Consider the following 12,097-nt stretch of genomic DNA (forward strand, 5'->3'; position numbering starts at 1 on the left):
TAACTTCTGAAATTCTTGCATAGTTCACACGCGGTGAATTAATTTACGGTCGCTACAAGCATCGCTACGACGCAGGCCCATGACGATGAGGGGAGGGGTAGAGGTGGAGGGGCCTCTGATGGTGGATGATGAGTTGAAGCACAAGAAGCAAAAGCAGGTTACCAGAGTAATGACATCAAGATCAACCGAACCTCAATTTTCAGAGAATATTTACACTGCTAGAAGAATGTGCAGCCAAAAACAATGCTGGCTGAGTATGAAGTATGATGACAGCCACAGTTCTCTGAAGGAAATCATAGTGATGTACAAAAAACCTTAATACAAGGATATCATTTCTTCTATACTTTCTAAATCAATTTACTACAGAGAGGGTGTACAAAGATGTCAAAATTGGTACCCAGTTTCTATCCTCTACAAGAGCATTTCCCTCCACAGAAAATATGAAACCCAGCCGAGTCCCTGACCAAGATCTCTTTACCGGTAGCTGCAGAAGTATACTCCAGGAATGAGTGGCAATCACCACACATGCGGACGTTCTTCACGACGCGGATGGTTTCACCATGTCCTGACATTAGAAGGCCATACATGGCAGCTAGCTTCACGCTATGGTACATCAGGAAGTGCCTCTTCTGGTATTCCTCGACGTCGTGTAGCACGAAGGTGGTGTCCGGTTCATACCCAGCCTTCATGCACTCAAGGATTAGCACGTCGAGGCCAGCGTAGATGTCCTTGGACTGGGGATGTGACCTATCCCGTGCGAAAAATGAGTGAATAGAGTTGCCATGAAATGTCCAGCTCCTTGCTGGAATCTTACGCATACCCTTTTCACGCATCTTCAGCCTTGTGCTCTCAGAGCATTGCCATCTTGCTGATTCTGAGTAGAGATTTGATGCCAGGACATATGTGGATGGATCCTGTGGTTCCAGTGCGAGTAGATGCCTCATTGCTAGCCTCCGCATGGTCATGTTGGGCTGCCTGTTACAGCTGTCTAGACAAGATCGCCAAACCAATGCACTAGGCTTGAACGGCATTTTACCGATAAGCTGCTCTGCCTCCTCAAAATGACCCCAGCATCCAAGGACATGAACAAATGCTGCGTAGTGTTCCACAGCTGGTTCAATGCCATATATGCTTGACATAGAAAGGAATAGCTCCCTACATTTATCAGCAGAATTTGAGCTTGTGTAGCTGCAAGATGATATGACCAGGAGAAAGGTAACAGAATCAGGTTTGATGGGCAATCTCTCCATCTGAGACCACAGGTCCAGTATCTCATCTCCCTGGCGATGAAGAAGATGAGAAGTGATCAGAGCATTCCATGAAACCAAGTCTCTACAAGGCATTCGCTTAAAGACATTGACTGCAGTTTCCAATGCCCCACACTTGCCATACATACTAATGATCGCATTACCAACTCCCTGAGCACTCAGAAGCCCAGATTTTGCAGCAAAGCAATGCATTTGCTTTCCGAATTCAGCAAAACCTAAGGCTCCACATGCTCCAAGAACAGTAGTCAAGATGAATTCATCAATGAACTGAACATCATTGCTTCTAAACATCTTAAGGAAAGTGGAAAGTGCTTTCTCATACTCCCCATCTCTGAAACTTGCAGCCAGCAAAGAATTCCAAGCAATGTGAAAACTCTCCTCGTGGCGCCATTTCTCAAACAGAAGATGTGCATCTCCAGACCTGCCACACTTGATGCACATGTCTATCAAAGCGGCATCGATCCAAGGAGTTGAACCGCAGCCACATTTAATCGCAAATGCTTGAACCTGCTCACTCATCTTCCTCTCCGCAGTAATAGCACAAGCATTCAGGACACCTGTGACAGTTACATCTGAGATCTCCAGTCCATCCTCCAGCATCTGCTTAAACAACCCGAGTCCTCGCAGCCCTGACTTTCTAGCAAAGGTAACCCGGACACCTTCCTTGTTGTGGTTAAACCCAGTCAACACTGCATTGTATGTAACAAAATTCCTCACAGGCATACGGTCGAACACATCCATTGCCATGTCAACAAGGCCAAACTCCATGTATCCATTGAGTAACCCGGTCCATGAAATCACATCCTTCGCAGGCATTCTCTCAAACACATCAACCACATCCTCAATGGAATGACCATGCTCCGCGTAGAACCCGACGAGCGCGTTGCCAACGCTCAAATCCATCTCCAGCCCAGACTTGAGCGACAACGCATGCACCGCCGCGCCCTCGTGCAGGCCGAACCCCTCGGCGGCCGCAGCCAACAGCGCCGAGAGCGAGAACCTGTCGGCCCCAACGCCGCTGTCCCGCATGTCCCCGAACAGCTCGAACGCCTCGTCGTACCTCCCCAGCTCGACCAGGCCGGACAGGACCGTGTTCCACGACGAGACGTCCCGTCGCTCCATCCCGTCGAACACCTTCAGCGCGTCGTCGAAGCGGCCGCCCTTGACGTACATCCCGAGCAGCGCGTTGTCGACGAGGAGCGAGCCGCCGCCGCCGCCGCACGGGGAGTTGCCTTTGACGGCCAGGGCGTGCACCTGGGACCCGAGCCGCGGGTTCCCGCGGCGGGCGCAGGCGGTGAGGAGGCCGACGAAGGTGTACTCGGTAGGCGCCATGCCCGCGAGCCGCATGCGTCCGAGCAGCTCCACCCCCGCGGCGGCCGGGGAGCCGAGGCGCGCGTGGCCCGAGATGAGCGCGCTGTAGGAGGCGGCGTCGCGGGCGGGCATCCGCTCGAACACCCCCCGCGCATCCGCCAGCGCGCCCGCCCGGAGGTACCCGCACATGACGGCGTTCCAGGCGCGGGCGCCCGACGACGCCGCGGAGCCCGACTTGACGGCGACCGCGTGCGCCGCGCGCGGGTCGGCGGAAGCCGCGGCGGCGAGCGCACGGGTGTGGAGGCGGGTTCGCGGCGGCGGCGGCGAGGGGCCATGGGCGGGAGGAGGAGGCGGCGGCGGCGGCGGGAGGGGGCGGGAGGTGGGTGGAGGTTGGGGCGGGAGGAGGCGAGGCGGCGGAGCGGCGGATGAGGTGGAGATGGCCATTCATTTCACTCCGAGGTGGACGAAGCTTCGAGCTCGCGTTGCTTCGGCTTCTTTCTCGCGCAGGCGTGGATTTCTTCTGGAGGATGAAACTGGGGCCAAATTCGGCCCAAATTTGGCCCAAATGAGCTCAGAGATTGCCCAAAAAAATTAGGAAAAAGTACATCGAAGGTCCCTCAACTTGTCGTCGGGATATAAAATCATCCTCGAACCACAAAACCAGACATGCGAGATCCCTTAACTATACAAAATCGGTCACCCCAGATCCTTTGGTGGTTTTGACCCCGGTTTTGGTCTACGTGGCGGCTGAGTAAGTGTGGGACCCACGTGGGACCCACATGTCAGGTGTCCACGAAGCATTTGGCTGTCACCGCCCCCTCCGCCGGTGGCCATCGCGGCGCCGCCCTCCCACCTCACCCCGTCCAGCTTGCAGAGAAGTGAGAGAGAGAGATAAGGAAGGGAGTGAAGAGGGGAAAGAGAGGGTGACGTGGATACCTGACATGTGGGATCCATGTGGGTCCTACGCTGACTCAACCGCCATATAGATCAAAACCGGAGTCAAAACCAACTAAGGACTTTGGATGACCGATTTTGTATAGATAAGGGACCCCGCATATCTGGTTTTGTGGTTGGAGGACTTTTTTTTTATCCCGACAACAAGTTGAGGGACCTTGGGTGTACTTTTTCCAAAAATTCACTGAAGTGTGGTTTGAATGGATTTTGCCTCCTTTTTTTTTACCAGCGTTGTACTTAGTTGACAAAATTTGGCAACAAATCGCTACAATTTTCAAACAAGGAATATCAACTGTGTCATAATTTGAAAAGGGAGGAATTCGGCCCAAATTTGGCCAAAACGAGTTCAGAGACTGCAAAAGGATTAAAAACCTCGCCTGTGCTGCGCTGTGAAGTGCTTGGGCGAGTTTGAACATATTTTGACAAACTAGCCAAGAACCCATATGTTCCAATAAAAAAACAAATTATGTCGTGTGTTGTTATTGTGGGTGGGGAACTAATCCTCCACACACGTAAAATGGAGAAACGGATTAACGGATGATTAATGGAGTATTAGTTTAAAAAACTTAAAAAATATCAATATATATTTTTAAAATTAACTTGCCTATAATTTTTTTAAAAAAAATACACATTGTTAAAACATTGTTTAACAGTTTATGAAGTGTGCACGTGAAAAAATGTGAAAGTAGAATGTTGAGAAAGGGGGAAAAGAATGCACCCTAAATCTAATTCAACAAAATCAACGAAAATTCAACCTTTTTTGAAACTGCCACGCATGTTGACCAAAACGGTCAACTTGAAGGAGTACAACCGTTACACACTCTTAGAGCAGGTACAATAGTGAGCTATAAACTAGCTACAAATATATATTTTAAAGAGATAAATAAGGAGAGAAGAGCAGCGGGCTACAGATTTATAGCCAGCTGTAACACGGACTCCAAGACACAGTGTGCGTATGACAGGTGGGACCAGGTATTAATAGTGTAGTATGTAGCTATTGTATGAATGGGCTATTAGATTGGCTATAGATAAATTGGAGCTAGTAATTGGCTATACTATTAAACTTGCTCTTACTAGTTTCCAACTTTCCATCTCTACATGCTAACTACTCCCTCCGTCCCAAAAAAATAGTACAATAAATCTGAACAAAGGTATATCCAGATTCGTAGCACATGTGTCACATTCAATACTAGTTTGATCTTTTATAGGACGAAGGGAGCAGAATCTTGATGATGGGTACACGCACACTCGTGGAGTGGAGACGTGGAGTAAAAGAAGCACGTCCATCTCTACATGCTACAGTACACGGTACTACTCATAGGAAATAATTTTCTTCTGTCAGGAATTAATCCGAAAATATTTCTGTGTCATTATTAGCCTTTGCAGGGTCACATACGTACGTAGTACAAATCTCACAAATCCATCCGATTCGTGCGTGCAGTCGATCGATCGATCAAGCTGTAATAATGTGAAGTACACACCAACTATCTATAATTAAACTTGCTCCATCTGATCAAGAAGCATCTGGCTGTCACCGCCGCCGTCGTGTCCCTCCGCCGCCGCCGCCGAGAAATCTCTGATGATGGACAGGTACACCGTGGCTTGGATGACGACGATGATCGCCATGACCAGCAGCATGACCGGCAGCATGAGCAGCGCCTCCCCCCAGCTGGTGCTGTCCACCACCACCATCCGCGCGATCACACCCAGCACCACCACCGTAGACACGACGAACAAAACCTGCATCATATCCACACACAGATCATCAGCTAATCAAGTAATCCACACTGAATTACGAGGTAATTCCTGTGTTTCATTATGAAACATTTTTCCTCGTCAAATTTATAAAAAAAAATATAATAATATTTTCAGCACAAAACAGATATATTATTAAAATATAAAAATTGAAAATGCTTCTGCCGGTACTTTGGTACGCCATTCGTGTATAAGTCGGTTTTCAAGTTCGTTCGCTTTTGAAAATACATATCCGTATTTGAGCCGGTTTTTAAGTTCGGTTTTGGAAGTACATAAGGGAGTCGTAAAAAAACTTGCATGCTAATTTTAGATGAACGGACTCCTAACTACAGCTCATAATTTATATATATATATATATATATATATATATATATATATATATATATATATATATATATATATATATATATATATATATATATATATATATATATATATATATAACAAACTCATATAACAATAGTAAGATTAAATAGTTTCCACCCGTTGCAACGCACGGGTTTTTTCTAGTATTATTAAAATATTTACAATGTTATATTTAATAAAATTAATTTGTTGTTGTAAATGTTGCTTAATTTTTCCTATAAACTTAATCAAACCTGATATGTTTGTCTAGAAAAAAGTCAAAATGACCTATAATATAAAAAAAAGTGAAAATAACTTATAATATGAAAAAGAGAAGTACTCCATCCGTTTCACAATGTAAGACTTTCTAGCATTACCCACATACATATATATATATATATATATGTTAATGAATCATGTATATGTCTAGATTCATTAAATGAATGTGGACAATGCTAAAAAGTTTTATATTGTGAAACGAAGGAAGTAGTAATTAACTAGCAGTTGTCAGTGGTCTAGGTACGCACTGTGACGAAGTTTTTGCAGGCGGGGGTCATGGGGCGGTGGGGGAGGTGGTGCGGGGGCACCCTCCGCCGCTCGACGTAGTTACCGTCATCGGCGGCGGCGACGTCGACGACCGTGTGGGGCGGCGCCGGCGGGAGCTTCTGTAGCGGGCAGTGTAGGGGATCTTCAAGGTTGTATGCACCCATGAAAGGGAACATCGACATGTCGTCGCACGCGCGAGGGACGGACGTACACGTACGGCTGTCTTCCCTTTCGATCGTGCCGCCTTATTTTTATAGCGGGGAGTCCCCAATCCGATTCCGTCTTAGAAACGCAGACAGGACATATACACGGGATAAATACCCCGGTAAATATCGGCAAGTGAGTCATGCATTTGGTTTACACTAGTATCATTTTCCAGTAGCATCATCTTGATTCAAGTTCTATACTGAACATTGGAATTCATATTTTACGGCTATTATTTCTTTCAATAATAGAGGATGTCCTTATCAGTAACGAGATATTTATGATGATTTCATAAATCTTAAGATATGTCAGTTCAATTTTAGTGATGCCCGTGGTAGTAAGGTGTATGTGTGTCAACGCTTGTGGTGACTTAATGAATCTTAAGATATATATGTTGGTCCAGTCTTCAAAGATGTTCGTAAGGGTAAAATGTGTATTCATATAGATAAGTGCACACGTGTTTATATGAGAGCCCGTGTTTGTGATGTGGTTTAAAAATAAAAAGTATCTCTATTTCCGAAGGAATCGACGTCATTTTTTTCGTGCTTATTATTCAGGCCACGTCACACTTTATTTTGTATTGTGGAAAACTTTTTGCTGATAAAAATACATTTCCTCTATTTTTTCTGCTACATCCTACATTGGAAGAAATTAGCTAGTGTGCTTATCAAAATTTACGAAATTAATCCTAAATTTAGGAGCGACGCATCTAAGGGGACAAGGAAAAAAAGAGTAAATTTTATAAAATCCTAGATATTGGGGCGTCCATAGGACCATAACATAAAAGTCCCATTATTATTGTTGTTCTTTTCAAGAAAGCTCATGTTTTGAGGCAAAATGTTTGAAGAATACCTCATATTTATGTAAAATTATTTTTTTCATAAATTTATATTAGTTGACTTGAAGTACACATTCTAGATCTTGACTAGTTTTTTTCCTTAGTTTTTCATAAAAAAAAACTCAACGTAATCCCAACTAATAATGACATACTACAATATTAGTTTGAAAGATGATATAAAGCTTATATTTGGGGTTTAATGAACCATTTTACCCTCAAAATCTAGGGGTTTCATGAAACAAAGTAAAAATTGAGGTTTTGAGTTACGGACGCCTAAAAACCTAGGGTTTTATGAAATATGCTAAAACAAGCCATAGTCACCAACTCACCCTTGTCATTCCCCTCAGGCAACAACAGGGGAATTAGCCTAAATAGAAATTGAGAGATTAATAGGTAAATATGTTATATAAGACAAAAGCATATCGACAATTTAAAACAATGTTAAAAGCAATTTTCATAGGCCGTTCTAAAATGGGCAACTTATTAAACTTGATGGAGGTACCTTTGAAATCGAGATGGGTTTATAACGAATGGGCTAGACAAAATCTAGAGGCACGTGGCTAAGTCTAGGGCACTTTCACATCACCTTTCTCCTCCATCGTTGCTTCTCACTCCTAGTTGACAACTGTCGCCACCACGGCCGAGCCACACTGTCATCGTCGTCAACCATAGCCACACCACCATCGACCTGCGCCCTCAATAACGGTGGATCTGGCGTTGGTGGCCTCGGGAGCGACGAATCCGCCATCGCCAGGGGCTTAGCAGGCCTTATCATCACCATGATCCTGGGCATTGGGATGTCAATGACGGCGGTAGGCCTTGGGACACCGGATCTAACGTTAGGCCTTAGTAGTGAGGACTTCATTGGCGATGACGACTACACACTATAGTGAGGATGTCGGCGAGGCTCATCCTACGACGACATGTGTTAACGATGGTGGTGCGAGGGTGTCAACGCCAGCAGTTCCACCATCCACCAAGGTCCCGAACGACCACTTGCTTTTGGAATTTGTGAATTTTTGTTTTGGAGTTTTTTTTTTTGAATTTGTGATTGTGTCTATAAAAATTTGCAGGTTGTGATTGGATCGGAATTCATGAATTGCAGGCTTTAATTTTATCTAATTTTTCTTCTTTTTTTGCCAACAGGCAAGCCACTTTATAGTACCACCTGGAAATACTAATTTTTACTGGTGGTTCCATCCGTAGAAATTGTTTTCACATATGGGTATCTTAATTTAACCGTCTATAAAAAATATTTGTAGACGGTTATCGAACTTCACAATTTTTAATCTGTCAGAGGCATGTCGCTCAACCATCTCTACAAGCCGAATTTGTCCGCTAGTGAAAACTAATTTCGCATCAGTGCATTGACACAATGACACCACAAATAGCCAGATTCCATTGGCAGGTTTATAAATTCACAAAACCTCAGGGGTATATATATGCTATTCTCCCTTAATTTAAAATTTAATTAAGCATCAATCGTGTAATGGGCAGTACGTGTACGTCTAGTAAAAGGCTGGCAATGCAAGAGTGCTAGCTACACATATGTGCTTAATCTCTAATAAAGTGCTCTCTAACTTTGCCCTTTATAAACTAGAAAGATAAAAGTCAGCTCAGCTTCTAGGCATGTCTGGTTATACTTATCCGGTGCTCAACAAGCTAAGACAAAGGTCACTGTTTTAATTCTCACCTGATAAAAAGCACCAAGTAAATTTGTTTTTTTTTTGGGGGACACCAAGTAAATTTGTTGCATATGAAATTTTACACATACATATAATTTTGTTACTAAAAAAATAAAGAAGTAGTTAAACACAAGAATGCCATTAATTATACTTCAAATCTCACATATATTTCCTTCAAAGCTCTTACATATATATACATATGGCGTATTTACAAATTAGGGTCCCAGTGCTAAACATAGCGTATATCTACAAATATACAGGTCCGATATCATATATATACACACACTGCAATTACCCAACAATAGGAAAATGAATTCTGCCATATCATTAAACTCCATAGCTAGCTCACACATATACATGGCACTTTTTGTACGAAGACTGTTTTTATTTCAGAAACGTGCGTCAACGATCTTGCGGTCAACTCCATCGTAGGTTCATCGAATCCAACCTAGCTTTAACTCCAAAAACACATCATTTTTTTTTTGAACATTAAAAACACATCATCAACCCCACATATCTTTCCTCCTAGAATCTCCCCATCCATATCAATGATATCATGGATATGGTACATCTCCACACAGAATTTAACACAAAAGGGGCTGTTTGGTTCCCAGCCACACTTTACCATTACTTGCCAATAAAAATTGCCACACCTTGCCTAAGGTGAGGTGATTAAATTGTTAGCCACAACTTACTAAGCCTAAGGGAATCTTGCCACACTTTTTTGAGCCATTGACACGTGGGACCCAATTTGTTGGAGGGGAATCTTGCCACAACTGTGGCTACAACCAAACACCTGTCAAATTTGCCTAACCTTAGGTGTGGCAAACTGTGGTAAAGTGTGGCTTGCAACCAAACACACCCAAAATAGTTATCCAAACTCCCAAGGCAGCATCTCAGCAACCATGCATCCGGTTGCATGATTTGCATCACTCAACAACTAGGCCAGTGCATTATGCATGCATGGACACCACTCTATCCATTCCATCTTAGCAAAGTCAATCATCACTAAAAGGGGTTATTTGATGTAAAATCAAAATCAAAATGATAAGATAGATCAATATGTGATATATTACTACATAAATATATAAGTTTAAATTCAACCTAAATAAGTTGAAAAAATATACTACAACACATTTCAATATGCAAAGTTAATTTAAACTTGTACATGTTAAATTTTAAATTATATGTTTATGAAAAGATATATCGCGATCTTAGTTAATTTATCAGAAAACTTTTTAAAACTATTTGAAACGAAGAAATCTCCCTCGAAAATTTAGAAACCATCCTCATCTCATCATCAAATGGACCAACGATCATTCACTTGGAACTGATCAATCACCCCCCTTATTAATTCTGCATATCAACAACGTGCCAATAATAAATCTAGGTCACTGACGACAACGACGAGAGGAGGAAGAAGAAGCAGCAGAAGCTGAGCCTGAGAAGCATCCGGCCACGCGTCACCGATAAAGGGCGAAGACGACAGTTTAAGTAGTACAAGCTCTTTGCATCGCCATTGGTGTTGGGGTTTCTCCCTCTGTTGGACTCGACTCTTGATGCATTGTGGCATGAAGGGAACATCAGGAATCTGATTTTATGCGCCTGCAGGTGTTGCCTGTCATCCATTCCCTGATGGCTTGGTGATTTGGTAAAGAATGGTGTGTGGTTCACTGAGGTTGGAATTGGGTTTTCTTTAGGGTATTGTGCATGTGAAGAGGTTGCTCTGTGCATCTAGTAGATGATAAGTGTGTAAGTATAAGATAGGAACTAGGTGATAACCCGTGTTTTGTTGTGGGATTTATGGATAAGTATATGTTAAATATTATCGAAATGATGAAAGTTGAAATGTTGAGAAAATAATGTGAGGAAGATAATTTGACACATACTTATTGATCTATATAATACTACCTCCGTTTTTTAATAGATGACGCCGTTGACTTTTTCTCATATGTTTGACCATTCGTCTTATTCAAAAAATTTACGTAATTATACTTTATTTTGTTATGAGTTATTTTATCACTCATAGTACTTTAAGTGTGATTTATATCTTATATATTTGCATAAAATTTTTGAATAAGACGAATGGTCAAACGTGTGAGAAAAAGTCAACGGCGTCATCTATTAAAAAATAGAGGGAGTATAATATTGTAATTATGTGTGTCACGCTTGCAGGGGTTTTAAATAGGCTAGAATAGTAATTGCTGGTGAGTGAAGATGTGGCATACTTGGATAGGATTTTAAATAGACTAGGATAGTAATTGCTAATGGGTGATGATGTGGCATGCTTGTATGTTAAGCTTTAGCTTCTAATAATTGTTAATGGGTAATACCAACTATATAGAAAGTTAGATATGTGATATATGCTTTAATGGTGTTTTTTTAAGTATATTGCGTTAGTAAGTGACAATGACGGTGGATATTCCAGCATATAAATGAGATATGTAAAGCAGAACTTAAAAGTATAATTGCTTATGGTATATTATATTCCCATAGTTGGAGTACTTGGTCACTATCTATAGGAATAAATTGTTGGATGAGCGTTTGAGAAAAATATTATATGATTATTAGACGATTCTTCAAGGAAAAAAAGAACGATTATGTGATTGTTGGTTTAGAGGGAAATTCGGAATCATGTGACTCGATTCATTATTATGAAAAGCAGCCCACATGCTTTATCTAAATAAGTTGAATTCACATGCTATTATTTTAAGTCGTGACATCCTAGTTGTTTTCTTTTTTATGGGTCATGCTAGTTGTTTAGCATTATCTTTTAGAGGAGTCTATTATAATCTACTTTGCAGGTTTTGCAAGGACTTGATTTCTTTTGTTCAATTTGTAGAGTATATAAAGTTCTTTGAAGGGGAAAATCCATTAAAGAAAACATAAGTCACCATCCAACGTATGCTTATTTGTAAGTACCTTTTTCCTTATAACTTTTGGCTCAACGATAAAGCACATGACTCAAGATATTTTTTCTCAAGTCAGTAAATTAAATGAAAGAAAAGGTCAAGTAACTTTTCATTGGAGAAATAAATTAAATGAAACTAAAAAAAGATTGTCCAACCGAAAAAGGTGAGTGACTTAGCCTAATTTGAATGATCCGAAGGGATGGCACATTATCTGATTTTGTGATAATGTTTGAGAATAAAATGAATTAATTGACTATTACAAATTTTAAAAGTTGTCTA

At 42.0% G+C, this 12,097-nt stretch overlaps 1 protein-coding gene across 1 annotated transcript; it reads right to left on the reverse strand.

Annotated features, from left to right (window-relative positions):
* Window positions 1-170: 170 nt before the first annotated feature.
* LOC4342518 (pentatricopeptide repeat-containing protein At5g03800) lies at window positions 171-3,068 on the reverse strand. The gene has a single exon (XM_026026988.2). The coding sequence runs from the start codon at window positions 3,021-3,023 to the stop codon at window positions 405-407; it is 2,619 nt and encodes an 872-aa protein (XP_025882773.1). The 5' UTR covers window positions 3,024-3,068; the 3' UTR covers window positions 171-404.
* Window positions 3,069-12,097: the final 9,029 nt, after the last annotated feature.

The sequence above is a fragment of the Oryza sativa genome, chromosome 7 (assembly GCF_034140825.1).
Source record: "Oryza sativa Japonica Group chromosome 7, ASM3414082v1".
Classification (NCBI taxonomy): domain Eukaryota; kingdom Viridiplantae; phylum Streptophyta; class Magnoliopsida; order Poales; family Poaceae; genus Oryza; species Oryza sativa.

Coding starts and splice junctions, on each gene's coding strand:
- LOC4342518 (XM_026026988.2), bottom strand. CDS start 3,023: ATGGCCATCTCCACCTCATCCGCCGCTCCGCCGCCTCGCCTCCTCCCG.